This window comes from Callithrix jacchus, chromosome X (genome assembly GCF_049354715.1).
Source record: "Callithrix jacchus isolate 240 chromosome X, calJac240_pri, whole genome shotgun sequence".
In the NCBI taxonomy this organism is placed as follows: Eukaryota; Metazoa; Chordata; class Mammalia; order Primates; family Cebidae; genus Callithrix; species Callithrix jacchus.
In genome coordinates this window covers 131,187,864-131,202,599 of record NC_133524.1, presented here as the reverse complement: position 1 = coordinate 131,202,599, position 14,736 = coordinate 131,187,864, and the positions used below count along the sequence as shown (strand labels likewise).

Sequence of the window (14,736 nt, the reverse complement as noted above, 5' to 3'; positions counted from 1 at the left end):
CTCTGGAAAACACTTAAGCTGTTTCTTAAATAGCTAAACATGCAACTACCATAGGATCCAGCAATTGCACTCCTGGGCATTTATCTCAGAGAAGTGAAGACTTATGTTCACAACCTGTATGTAAATGTTTACAGTAGTTTTATTCACAATAGCCAAAAAGCATAAATGATACAGATGTCTTTCAATAGGTAAATAGGCGGAGAAACTGTGGTATATTCATTTATAGTATATAAACTCAGCAGTGAAGAGGAACAAACTATTGATACCTGCAACAGCCTGGAGGAATCTCTAGAGAATTACGCTGAGTGAAAAAAGCCAATCCCAAAACATTCCAGACCGAATGGTTCCATTTATATAATATTCTTGATATAATAAAATTGTAGAATGTAGAACAGATTAGTGGTTGCCAGTGGTTAAGGAACGGGTGGGTACAGGAGGGAGGTAGATGTGGCTGTAATAAGGGCCACATGAGGGACCTTCGTGGTAAGGAAAATGTTCTGTATCTTCACTGCATCAATGTTAATATCACAATTGTGATACTGTACCATAGTTTTGCACGACTTTCATTTGGGAAAACTGAGTAAAGAGTACACAGGATATTTCTATATTATTTCTTTTTAAAAAATGTTATTAAAAATTGTGTTTAGGCTGGGCACAGTGGCTCACACCTGCAATCCCAGCACTTTGGGAGGCCGAGTTGGGCAGATCACTTGAGGTCAGGAGTTCAAGACCAGCCTGGCCAATATGGTGAAACCCCATTGCTACTAAAAATACAAAAATTAACCAGGCATGGTGGTGTACACCTGTAATCCTAGCTACTCAGGAGGCTGAGGCAGGAGAATAACTTGAATCCAGGAGGTGGAGGTTGCAGTGAGAGTGCAGTGATCATGCCACTGCACTATGGCCTGGGCAGCAGAGAGACTCTCTCAAAAAAGAAATTGTGTTTAAAAACACATAATACTTACCATCTTAACCATCTTTCACTGTACAGTCTAATTAACTGCATGCATATTGCTGTGCCACAGATCACTAGAGGTTTTTCCACTAACAAAACTGAAACTCTATTACCCACTGAAGGACAAGTCCTCATCTTCCCTCACCCAGCCCCTGTTTCTATGAGTTTGACTACTTTAATAGCTCAAATAAGTAGAATCATACAATATTTGTCATTTTGAGATTGGCTTATTTCACTTAGCATAAGTCCTACTAGGTTCATCCATGTTGTAGCATGTCACAAAATTTCCTAACGCTGAATAACATTCCATTGCATGTATATACAACACATTTTCTTTATCCATTCATCTATCAATGGACTTTTTTTTTTTTTGCAAATGTGAATAATGCTGCAGTGAACATGGGTGTGCAAATATATCTTCAAGATCCTGGAGTCAATTCTTCTGGATATATACTCAGAAATGGAATTGCTGGATCATATGGTAATTCCATTTTTAATTTTCTGTGGTACTTCTATCTGTTTTCCATAGTGGTTGCACCATTTTACATTCCCAAGAGTGCACAAGAATTCCAATTTCTCCACATCCTTACCAACACTTGTCATCTTTTTTATGATAGTGACCATCTTGAGGGGTGTAATATAATGCCTTACTGTAATTTTGATTTGCATTTCTCTAATGATTAGTGATGTTGAGCATCTTTTGATATGATTGTTGGCCATTTGTACATCTTCCTTGGAGAAATATCTATTCAAGTCCTTTGCCCATTTTTTAACCAGGCCATTTAGGGTTTTGTTTTTGTTTTGTTATTGAAATGTAAGACTTCCTTATGTTTTTTAGAAATTAAGCCCTTATAAGATATATTATTTGCAAATATTTTCTCCTATTCCTTAGGCTGCCTTTTCATTCTATTGAGTGCGTTCCTTGATGCACAAGTTTTTAAATTTGCTATAGTCCCATGTGTCTAGTTTTGTTTTTGTAGCCTCTGCTTTTGAGGTCATTTCCTTCTATATTCTACATTTTCTATATTATTTCTTACAACTGCATGTGAATCTACAATTATCTCAAAATAAAAAGTGTGTAGGTGGTATCATGTAGTAACTGTTCTTCTATGTCTGGCTTATTTCAATGAGCATAATGTTTTCTAGAATAGTACCTAAAGTAAACAATACTGTATTGTGCACTTAAAAGACCAGTAGGAGGATAGATCTTATCAGGGCAGGAGGAAACTTTTGGAGGTGACTGACAGGTTTATGGCATAGATTGAGGTGATGGTTTAATGGGTATATACTTATCTTCAAACTCATCAAGTTGTATACATTAAATATGTACAGCTTTTTATATTTCAATAACACAATAAAGTAGATCCAAAAAGTTTACTTAAAAAATAGAAAAATAATACCATTAACAGTTTAAGTGAAAATTACATAGTCTAATCTCTTCACTTAACAGTTGTAGAAATGGAAGTCATAAAGACATATTTAAGAAAAGGGATAAACAAATCTGAAAAATGCAGACTTTTTTTTTACTGGCAGTCTTATTAATATGAAAGATATAACCTATATCTTATGTTAATGGTAATCAACTCTTAGGGTACATTCCTCTTAGGTGATACTGAGAAGTAAAGTAGATAGGTTATATAAAATAACCATACTAATATATTTATGATGACTCATTCTTAAACTTCTTAACTCAACATTTCAAAGTATTGCAATTTCAGTATATTCATTGCATGTTGTATTTATAGCACTAAAAGTCTTACAGTTTTAATGATCACATGAAAACTTAGTAAAGATTTGACGCTTTTTGCAAAAATTAAGAAACTCCACAAAACATTACAATTAGAAGGATACTGTGCAGTATTACATTACTCTAAACAGATGTGGCTCTTCAACAAGGGGGAAAAAATATCCATACACATTTTCATTAGTATCTGAGTAAGAGCTTCTTGAGTTGTTCCTTTTAGAATCTTGCTATGGAAAACACAGTTCTACAACCACAGTCATTGCAGAATTTACTCTGGTACCTATTTCCCTAACTCGCTACTTGGCCTAAAACAGATACCTCAAGAGCATTTATCTTATGAGGAGAAACAAGTACAAGGCAGTACTCGCACCCCATAGTACCTCTGGTTTCGGTATTTTTTGGCCCAAACTAGTCTACAAAAAAGCCAAGTGCACTTCAAACTGGGGGTTGGGGACGGGGAGTGCATTGGAAGTTGCAACCTGAAGAACAGCGTAAGAACACGGCAGTGAACACGGCAGAGAAGGTCAAGTGTCTCTTCTGTTTGAAGTAAAAACAACAAAAGAAAACAAAACAGAAAACAATATGCAAATTCTATCCTTTCAAATCAGTTTTTTACTTTCATCTACATTTAAAATGCTTCATCCATTATTGATTTTTCATTTCTGTTGTCTTTTACAGATGATTCAATGGTACATGTTTCACTTACCTAAAAGAGGAAGTAAAACTGGGTAGTTATAAGGCATCACAAAGAGGTTTACACAAGTTAAAGTTGTACTGGCTTTTAAATAACCAAATGGATATCCAAGTTCATTGTACTTTCCACTGCTAGTAACAAATACCTACGAGGAACACGAAGTAATGCACAGTGATGAAAATAAGGATTTTATGTCAAACCAAACCCACAGTAACATTCCATAGCAGCATCTATGGCACAATTCGACTGTAGTTTAAAAATAGCAATAGTGGTTTTAGCCTATGGTTATGTCAAAATGTATTACAGTGGCCAGGCTTATGTACTAGGATTATAGGTGGCTCGTGGTTGTAACCCTAGCAGTTTGGGAGACTGAGGTGGAAGGATTGCTTGAGGTCAGGAGTTTGAGACCAGGCTGGGCAACACAGGGAGGCCTCATCTCTACAACATATTTTAAAACTTAGCCAAGTGTGGTGGCATGTGCCTATGGTCCCAGATCCTTGGAAGGCTGAGGCAGGAGGATGGCTTGAGCCCAGGAGGTCGAGGTTGCAGTGAGCCATGACTATGCCACTGCACTCTACCCTGGATGACAGAGCGAGACCCTGTCTCAAAAAGAAAATCATATTAAATAGGAGTGTTCAGATTGCAACTCTTCTATAAATTATATTAAGAAATGAAACTATACTATGCGACAACCATTCAGAGACCACAGGCCGCATCAACAATACCCAAATATTTACTTACTTAGCACAATGAAAAATAAAGCTGAAATACTGCTAAGAAGAAATCAGCCACTAAAACAAATAAACTTCTCAAAAGGACAAGTGGTAACCAGAGTGCAGACTGTGATGGAAACAGAACATGGTCCCATGCCTGAAGCATGAAATTACAGAAACAAATCCTACTTAAAGGATTATATAAACAGTCTTCATTGTACTCTTATTAAGTCCTCTCTCTGCCCCCCTCCCCTACCTCTTCATTCATTTTTCATTCAATAAATATTTACTGAGTTACCTATTACAGTAAACCAGGCATTGGTGCTAATTATTTTGAGGCAGCAAGGAGATACTTTGGGTCAATCTGGAAGGCATTTTCTCTTATAAGTTATGCCGATAGTGGCCAAGTGCAGTGGCTCACACCTGTAATCCTAGCACTTTGGGAGACCAAGGAGGGAGGATCACCTGAGGTCAGGAGTTTGAGACCAGCCTGACCAACATGGTGAAACCCTGTCTCTACTAAAAAATACAAAAATTAGCCGGGTGTGGTGGTGTGTCTTTAGTCCCAACTACTCGAGAGGCTGAGCACGACAATCACTTGAATCCGGGAGGTAGAGGTTGCAGTGAGCTGATATTGTGCCACTGCACTCCAGCCTGGGTGACCGAGCAGGACTCCGTCTCAAAAATAATAAATAAATAAATAAATATTAAAAAGTTATGCTGGTAAACATTCAATGAAAATTAAAACATTGATCTTGATTCCATACAACTATCTTCTTACTCCTTATTGATTACCTGATGTGATTCCTGTATCATCAACCCCCATACAGTTGATACGTTGTGCTTGAGTCCCCTAGCTGCCATGTTTCCTCTGTTCCATGTTCAGAGTCTTTGCTCCAAACTATCAATATATACCTTTAGAGACCTGGACCTTTACTTTTCAAAAGTCCTTTGGCAGGATCTTTTACAACAAAAGTCGAACCCTGACATTTAACAGAATCCATTTGCCTTGCTAGTTCTTGGTACCAGCAATATCACCTACCAATTCACTACCTTCTTATAATATTAAGTTATCACCAAGAATAAATTGATACAATTTATGTAACGTAATTTATGTAATTTACGACCCCATAGAACATGAGTTGTACTAAAACATGAGTCTACTAGATTTTGTGTCATAATTTGAACCATAATAGAAACAGATAACTGCAATAAAGCATGCTGGATTTTATTTCCTAAGTGTGTATATTAGAAAAGAGGAAAAATTCATCAAAGAAAGATTAAAAAAAGTCACATGCACAAGGCAGTCAAGGGTCAGATCTATGACTCCTATGAAAAGAAAAACAGTGTATTTTGTTTCTTTCTTTCTCTTTCCTACCTTCCTTGGCCCCTTGAGTTTTTCCTCATCAGCCAAAGATTCATAGATTTTTAGGGCTCTGAAGGATCTTTAGAGCTAGTTCAGAGAAAGTAAGTGCCTAGTGCAAGGCCACACATTTGGTGACAGAACTAGGGTTAGGCTCCAGTCTCCATTGTGGTTTTGCCAAATTTCCTGGCTCCTGGTTCATTTTATTCTTTTTCACTCCCACTAATTCATCACATTAAGAATACTCTGGCCGGGCGCGGTGGTTCGTGCCTGTAATCCCAGCACTTTGGGAGGCTGAGGCGGGTGGATCACGAAGTCAGGAGATCGAGACCATCCTGGTCAACATGGTGAAACCCCGTCTCTACTAATAATACAAAAAATTAGCTGGGCACGGTGGCACATGCCTGTAATCCCAGCTACTCGGGAGGCTGAGGCAGGAGAATTGCTTGAACCCAGGAGGCGGAGGCTGCGGTGAGCTGAGATCGCGGCATTGCACTCTAGCCTGGGTAACAAGAGCGAAACTCCGTCTCAAAAAAAAAAAAAAAAAGAATACTCTAAGCCAGGCACGGTGGCTCACACCTGTAATCCCAGCACTTTGGGAGGCTGAAGTGGGCAGATCACCTGAGGTTGAGACCAACCTGATCAACATGGAGAAACCCCTGGCTCTATTAAAAATACAAAAATTGGCAGGGCATAGTAGTGTATACCTATAATCTCAACTACTTGGGAGGCTGAGGCAGGAGAATTGCTTAAACCTAGGAGGTGGAGTTTACAGTGAGCCAAGATCACTCCATTGCACTCCAGCCTAGGCAACAAGAGTGAGACTCTGTCTCAAAAAAAAAAAAAAAAAAGAATACTCTAAAACAAAGTAACATAAGGTACAGAAAAAAGGCATATGACATATTTAATGGGTTGTACAGGAAATAGGACAGCATTTCTTAAGTTTCTCTAAAGAAGGTTTCTAAGAAATGTACATAGCAAGAGGGGTTATTTGAGAGAAAAGCTATAATTTGTAATTGTATTCGTTTTCATTGTAAAAATGTTTTTCAACCTATAAATTCAAATGTCGTATCTTTATTTTAAATTAGCAATCTGTTCTCCATATCTCTACATTTCTAGGACTTTGTGGGCAAACTATAAGTATATAGCTCAATGAATGCTCACAAAGTCAATGTACATGTGTAAAAAGCACATGAGTCAAAAAACAGAACATGGCTGGGCACAGTGGTTTATGCCATAATCCCAGCACTCTGGGAAGCTGAAGTGAGAGGATTACTTGAGCCCAGGAGTTTGAGACCAGCCTGGGCAATACAGTGAGGCTCTGACTCTATAACACAATAAAAATAAAAAGCCAGGAATCATGGTATGTGCCTATAGTCTTAGCTCCTCTCGGGGGCTGAGGTGGAAGGATCCCTTTGCTTGAGCCAAGGAGGTCGAGGCTACAGTGAGCTGCGATTGCCTACTACACTCCAGCCTGGGCAACAGGTTGAACCCTCTCCAAAAAAAAAAAAAAAGAAAAAAGAAGAAATAAAGGAAGAAAGGAAGAAAAGAAAGAAACAGAACAAAACCAAACATCCCCTTGTATCCTCTTCTGTCCACCACCTTGCATCCCCCCAGGATAAACCACTATCCTGACTTCTAACAGAGTGAGTAAGTTAGTTTTACCTCTCTCTGAAAGTATATAATATGGAATTATACAATATATGATCTTTTCTGTCTAGCTTCTTTGCTCAGTATTATGTTTATGGGATTATTCTGTTTCTTGTGCTTTTACATTCTTGCTTTAAGCCTGCTCCTTTTTTCTAACTAGTTGTGACATCTTGGGAGAATTTAAGTAGCTTACAGATAACTTGTAGCAATAATCTCACATTTTAAGATAAAACAGATGGCAGTCTGAAAGTGTTCCTTGCATAAATACACCCTAACGGTTACTGATAGTCCCACATAGCAATAGAAATAGAACACACATCTTTACAGTGTAGGGCTCTTTTGTTGTATCCACATAAAAAGGCTGTGACTGCCATCTCTGAATTTTTACAAATTAAACTCCACAGGTGACTCTGTTAACCAGTCAGCAAGTCCTTCGGGCTTAAGGGTAACACTTGGAAGAACCAGTGTATGATATCTCTATGCATTTGTCTCATCTAAGTTGCAAAATCAACACTACACACATTAGTGTGATTTGTACTACAGGAGTTTTATTACATTACAGTAATACACAAATTAGTTTCAGGGTTTATGGTTTTCTGCCTAAACTATCCTGTACTTCCAATTTGTCAAGTTCAACGTAAGGGCTGAACAATTTGCTCCAGCTGCAGATGCCATACCTGAAGTGAATTCCATCCTTTATATTAGGGATTGTTACACTGGGTCCCATGGTTAAACTTCAAGGGGTCCTCCAAATACTCAAATATATAGGTTTCATCAGACTATTCCTTTAAATGGCAATATACAGTAGACTAATGATTCATATTAGTCTGAAATTATATGCCTGGCCCTGTTGTTTATTTGACAGCATTCATAAGAAACATTATTAACAGAGTCAGTCCAATTATTTTCAGATTAACCCTTGAAGCTTCTTAAAATAATTCCCAGATCCTAGAGTGGTTACAGATATTTGGCTAATAGGTAAGGATAAGTACCTGCCAGCAGGTATGGGGAGACTTTCGTTCCAAGATATACTGAGTTAAGGGTGAAGGTTCAAGTTCATATTTGTCAAAAGGAAGTTTGTCTATTACCATTGGCTCACAATCTACACAGGAGAACCTCACAACAGGATGAGATGTTCGTGGAGGCTAAAACAAAGCAGAAAAAAGTGGTTAGGTCTCAAAGCAAGCTTATATTCCTGACAATTCTGCAAGTCCTTTTATTTCTTGTTATACTATCACTGAGATACAGACTAGCATTTTGAGAAAGAGGATTACTGGATTTCTAAGAACCATCAATGGCTCCCATGGGAGAGGGGGATCAGATTCTTTACTATCTACTTGACATCAGGAAGAGGAAAGGTAAATTACAACAGCCATAACTAGAATTTCGGTGAATGAGAAAAACTGTTTTGAATATGTTTAAGACGTTATTATGATTCATAGGATGAACGTTGAATTTCAGATCTATTTTGTGACCTCCAAGAATTGCCTTCCCTTCATTCCTTTTTACCATGAGGTTACAGATAGTCCAGATACTGCTGAGGATGAAGAAATCCATACAACTTTCCAGTAAGGTAAGGAGAGGGCTAAAGCCACGAACAAGCAAGATGAAAGATAGTAGAGGCATAGAAAGGGCAAGACGGAGACTGATAATGAGCCAGTTATAACGCCAGGGCCCAGATGGAGTTTTGCAGCATTGCTAATACCAACGTGCTTGCCTTGAATAGCTGGAGCTGAGGACGCTTTGCACTGGGCTGCAAACGCCTGTGTACCTGGGGTACTGGAGCAGATTAATGGAGAAGCCATTTAATTAACAGGTTTAGCTTGTGTGATTGGAGAGCACCAGAGAGAGAAAGGGGAACAGCAAGGGCAATATGGAGAGAGAAGGACACAGGACAAATCCCAGAGACAAGGTAGGAAGTGGGTCAGCCTATTCTTGTTGAGAAATCCGTAAGGCTAATATGAATACGATAAAATATCTCTGCTTCCTTTATAAAAAAGAAAAACACATTCATTTGACTTTCTAATTTACAATTATAAGATGTCTGGGGGTTGAGAAAAATAGCTCTTAAATGAACTTTTAAAGATGGAAGAATGGTAACATGAGTTATATGTGAATTACTTGGAATGTCTTTTATTCTATTTTTTCCCCCAACTTCATTTTAATTAACTTTGTGAAAGGTTTCTGACTCCTTAGATTTGAACAGGTAAAAATGCAATAAAGACATAAATGAAGCTTTGTTGCTAGCAAAAATGAATAAATTTGTCATAAAGCTTGTACTCTGGAGTGTGGAAGGGCTGAGGCTTGACAGGTGTAACACCGTGAAGCTCTGAGGAGAGGAGTGGGACACTTCCCCTCACCCACAGCAGGGGCCGAAAGGGCTCTTCAGTCTTACATTCGGGTCTTTCATGCCTACTTCTGAAAAAAGTGCAGAAGCCTCAAAACAGTAATCCAGGAGAACATGCAGTTCACTGTTAGCAATTTCTAAAACTGAGACAGAATATAGCTGAACTGAACTAGGAAGATGTTAAATAGAAGTCATGATTTGTTTGTGTCCCCTCCCAAGCCCACGCAAGGGAGATTACTCAGGCCTTCTTACAATTTGCGGGAGGGGAGAAAAGAGAAAAGAGGGAGTGGGTTTCATATCATCTCCCTTATTAGACAATGCCCTCCATATAAAAAAAAAAAAGCCAGTTGATCTGGCACTAGGACCAACTATAATAGCAAAGCCTCTCATACCAAATGCAGTGACCAAAAAGACAAGCCCTTGCTTAGAGATCATTTTTTAAATATTGCTTAATTACCTACCATTAAAAGGTTTACTGCTACAAAAGTCCATTGATTACAAAAAGATGAAAAGTGGGAAGAAGTAGAATTTTGAATACTGTTTTTAATATGTTCCCAGAACCTATCCAAGGTGTAAACTATGCTCAACCTTCCTGAGGCTATGTATGAAAACCAAGGCCAGTACTTTTTAGACGTTGTGTTTGCCACATACATCAGGTCAGCTGCTCTGAAATGAAAACCTAGTCACAGGCTACGACAGCATCAAAAACAGCAACGTTTTAACATCCAAAAAGGGCAGCTCAAGTGGCAAAGGCAACTGAAGAATGACAAGTGTCAGAAAATAAAGGAAGTCCTCCCTTGCTTTTAGGCACAAAGCTAGACTTCCAGTAAGAGACAGAAAGCAAAGGAGGGAAGACTTACTTGCCTGTGGCATGGATTAAAGACCTATAAGCCATTTTTAAAGATTCACTGTAATCAGAAAATTGAAAATCCAGAATGATGTTTACCTTTTTGTTTTATGACACTTACTAGTGAAGGTAAATTCTGATCTGGCCAAAAAGATTCTGGAATTGGCCAATGTCCAACAGGAACACCAGTTTTAGAGTTAGGTCGTACATAAATGAGTTTATGACAACTATGCCATGGCTGAGCAGCAAATGAATTGCTTGGCCTAGATGAATCCATAAGTCCATCTAAAAGTTAAACAAAAGACAAACTAAGGCATGAATTTCTTTTTACAGCTGCTGATCTTCTTGTACAAATTTTCCAGCTGAAAGCAAAGTCCAAAATAAAACAAGAACAATGATTCATGAAAAATGGAAGAAGACAAAAAAAGTGACTCTACTAGGACTTCTAAATGTTCTCTCTGGAAACTTTTTTCATCTAATCTATCCCTTCTAACCCAACACCCCCCACCGTTCTTCACCTAATAAGAGAATATGTAGTTATGCAGAAAACTATTGTAAAACTAGTTCTAAATTTTCTGAGACTCAGACACGTAAACTACATACATCAAAACACTACAGTTATTTTTCAAGAATTCAATTACTAAATTAGGCAAATGAAATTGTTCACTCCCTGGTATAATTTTTACATTTCTGGAATCTGACAAAAATAGATCATAAATTCCATTTATATATTCTTTCTATTTCCAAATACATGAAAAAGTGTTCTTTACCAAACAATTAGACCCAATGACCACTAAGGCACAATAAAAACTAGCCAAATTCACTTAAAGATAGAAGAAATGCTGACAAATGTGTATATAGTAGAGGGGAGCACAAAGCAAACACATCAAGTTTATTGTGGGCAAATTCACTAAGGTTTCTCCATCCACCATCAAAATTCCATGGACACTGGGCATTGTATAATAGTGAATCATGTATCCTGAATGCATTTTTATGATTTAAACTAGCATATTTCATTTCCTCCCCCCCCAGCCCTGCCAAAATCAGGGCAAGGCAGAGTTATATAATCTTTCAATAATAATATTTGTAAAAGATATGTTTTAATGATTTGAGTCTCATTTTTCTTAAATTACCAGTCATTTGAATAACTTATTTAAGCATTACTTTAAACAAATAATTTCATTTTCTCTTTCTAATTTCTTAACATCCAAAAAGGGCAGCTCAAGCGGCAAAGGCAACTGAAGAATGACAAGTGTCAGAAAATAAAGGAAGTCTTCCCTTGGTTTTATTCCAGTAAGAGATAGAAGGCAAAGCTAGACATCCGGTAAGAGATAGAAGGCAAAGGAGGGAAGACTTAATTGCCCGTGGCATGGCTTAAAGGCTTCAAAGCTAAGACATTTAATGGGTCCACTGTGCACTAGGGAAGAAAATGTATAATGGCTTTCGAGGACCTCCCTGAAGTTGAGCTCACAATTCTTACAATGTGTATTTTTCAGAGGAAGGGGTTCATTCATCAGAACCTGAAAGGTTAAGAACTCTGGACAAAGGAGAACTGGAACTAGAAAAAAAATCTGAGCCATTTACATGACACCAAATCCCACTAGGATTTCTATATGTAAGTTCCCAATTTATGCTAAGGTAGTCAGCATGAAATTTTGGATTGCTAGCAGTGTAACATGCCCTTCCTACACAGTTAATTTACAATAGGCTGTGGGGCCTCAGTCTTTTATGGCAGGTGTTCTTAACTTGGAAGTCCAAAAAAACCCTGAGATTATATACAAAACTGTGGGTGTGTCACCTGTGCGTATATTTATAGGGAAAAGGGTCTATATTTTTTCCAACAGTTTCTCAAAAGGATGGGGAACTAAAGAGCAAAACAGTAACAACAACAACAAAAGATCAGGAGCCACAGGATCCACTGCTTCAGACAGAAATGTGTAGCTTTCTGCCCTTGCATTTGGCTTCTTTGTTCTTGGTGAAGGCAATTAAAACATATATCAGGCTAGACAAGCACTGTGGTAAGAATAATGAACTCTATACACACACACACACAAACACACACACACGCTTCCTAGGAGCTCTGTTTTTGCAATGCATTACCATGGTGCTTTGAAATCCATTTGCATTCAAGTAATCACAAACATCTATTCACAAACTATCTGGAGATTCACTATGATTTTACTTCCTCTATGCAAAAGTCAGTCTACTTTCATCAATTTTCGGATGTCGAACTTTCTGTGAAATCTCATTTGGAAAAAAGTTTGCTCAACCCTTAACTTCAAAGTGAAAAAGTGACCAGGAAAATACTAGTGTAGCATCTTAGAGAAGATGAGCAATTCCTGGATAAACATTCACAATCTCTTGCTGAGGTGCAGAAACTAACCAACACAGATTTCGTAAAGATGGCTTAGCATATTTGGCACTCAAAAAACCAAAACCAGGTTATTTCTTAAGTGCATACCATAGTGAATCTCCAGACATTTTGTGAATAGAGAGGTGAATGAGTCAGTGTCATCCAAAGACTGGGACCACGGAATATAAAATGCACCAGGAAAAGGAAACGTGTTTTTATTAACATTCAACATGAAATTAAAGTTGTTAGAATCTGGCCACCTGACACATATACATAAGAGTGAAGTATGATAGTTGTTTGGATGGATGCTTGTAACCACCCAAATGCATGTGGATAGTGAAGACTGTGTCTATACAATTTATTTAATATCTTCTCGTTCTCCTATATAACACTTTAGGGTTAAAAAAAGTTATCTACTATACCTTCTCCAATAGGAAGTGGATCTGGTCCCGTTTTTTCAAAATTAATAACTACACCACTCTGAACTTTTTGAACTAGAGATTCTAAACATTGATTCAACATTCTTTGTGTTCTCACACAGTAGGAGCGACCTATCCCACAAGGAAAAATAAATAGCATAAGTTTGATCAAATAAAATATGATTTCATAATACAAGCATTTTAAAATCCTAAAATATAACTTGAAATAATCATAATTACATTAGTAGCCAATATCATATCAACAATGACCTTAAGCAACAGTTAAAAGACTTTGAAGGAAAACAAGTAAAGGCTGGATACGGCATTTAATGAAAAATATACTCTGTGCTCTGAATTCTTCTCAGAAACATTAAATATTGCCAATACCTCCTGTGACTTCACACATCTGTGTGATGGCAGATTCATCAGTTGGTACACTCCCTAATTGCTCTGGTTCGGTAGAAGCCACTCCAGGCAAACGCAACACCAGTGCAAATAACCTTTGATCCCAACGAAAAGGTTCTTTGGTTAGTTCACTTCCAGGCAGAGGGGAATTCAAAGGAAGATGGAGCTGATAAGGGAAAAATGTGAAAAATGTTCATTATAATCATAACAACCCATGTAAAAATGAAAAATTAAAGGGTTCACTTTTCTTTCATACAACTCAAAAGAATTAAGAAATCTTTCAAGGATTACCAAGATGGGTAATTTGACCAAACTTATTCTTAACTGGAAATGCCTAACACAGAAATAGCTGCATGTTCCCCGCCATTTAAACAAAATTAAAAAAAAAATCTCACCTCTTCTTGAACACCAGCAGTACTTGTTAACTTGTTTCCATCTGTGATGGTAATTAAAATAGATGGTTCTAAAAAAAATGGATTTCTTCCCTAAAATACATTTAAAAAGCATTAGAGCCATGTAAAGTAATAAAAGTGTATTTAAACTTTTACATTTGCCTTGCCAATGATCTCTTTAAGTAAATGATAACATTTGTCTGGATAAATAAGGAGGAAATGATCAGGGAATGAAATGGGTGGGTATCAAAATAACAACCTCTGAAGAGGTAACATTCAGCATAACCCGAGGAATTCTTATAATTCAGGAACTCCCCAAACCATTAACTTTCAAATACCTCTCTCATTCTGCTTTCAAGTAATCATGAAATAATATTACAAGATTATACTGGCATTACCATCCACCCTCATGAATCCATTCACTTGAGTCAAAATCCTGGCACAAATAGGACACTAGGAACTTACATGCTGCAACCTGGAGAGTGACTTTGGTTACTGTGAGCACAGACTTTAGAGGAGGAAAGGACAATGCGAGCAACATCAAATGCTACTACTCTGCCTTCTTATCCTAGAGTTTTTTCATCAAAGTGGAAGGGGCAGAGGAGTTAAGGACATTAAAAGCTTCTTTTCAATTGTCTTGTTCCGATATTTCTCAGCAGTTTATTCGCACCATTCTCAAATATCTGATTAGCTCATGGTAGACAATTTTAGCTATTCTATTATCAAGCCATATATGAGAACCAAAAAAGAGGGATTTTTTAAAGTATATATTTAAAAGGTAATATGAATCTCATTGGGGAGGTTATGAAAAGTAGCAGAAAACTTAGTAACTATGCCCAATTTTAAATTCTTAC

At 37.5% G+C, this 14,736-nt stretch overlaps 1 protein-coding gene across 10 annotated transcripts in view; it reads right to left on the bottom strand.

Moving 5' to 3' along the window:
• Nucleotides 1-14,736, bottom strand: part of INTS6L (integrator complex subunit 6 like) — a 60,380-nt gene that overhangs the window by 20,477 nt on the left and 25,167 nt on the right. For 6 of the 10 annotated variants that reach the window (XR_013531444.1, XR_013531445.1, XM_003735827.5 and 3 more), the window contains exons 4-9: nt 13,886-13,975; nt 13,473-13,656; nt 13,089-13,217; nt 10,435-10,598; nt 8,112-8,264; nt 3,406-3,538 (exon numbers count right to left, since the gene is read on the bottom strand). Coding sequence is in view for 4 of the 10 variants with exons in the window: in XM_003735827.5 (XP_003735875.2) it covers nt 3,406-3,538; nt 8,112-8,264; nt 10,435-10,598; nt 13,089-13,217; nt 13,473-13,656; nt 13,886-13,975 (853 nt within the window). In the remaining 6 variants the exon portion in view is untranslated. The remainder of the gene's footprint in view (nt 1-3,405; nt 3,539-8,111; nt 8,265-10,434; nt 10,599-13,088; nt 13,218-13,472; nt 13,657-13,885; nt 13,976-14,736) is intronic. The other 4 variants (XR_013531447.1, XR_013531448.1, XR_013531446.1 and 1 more) reach the window with 1 other exon arrangement.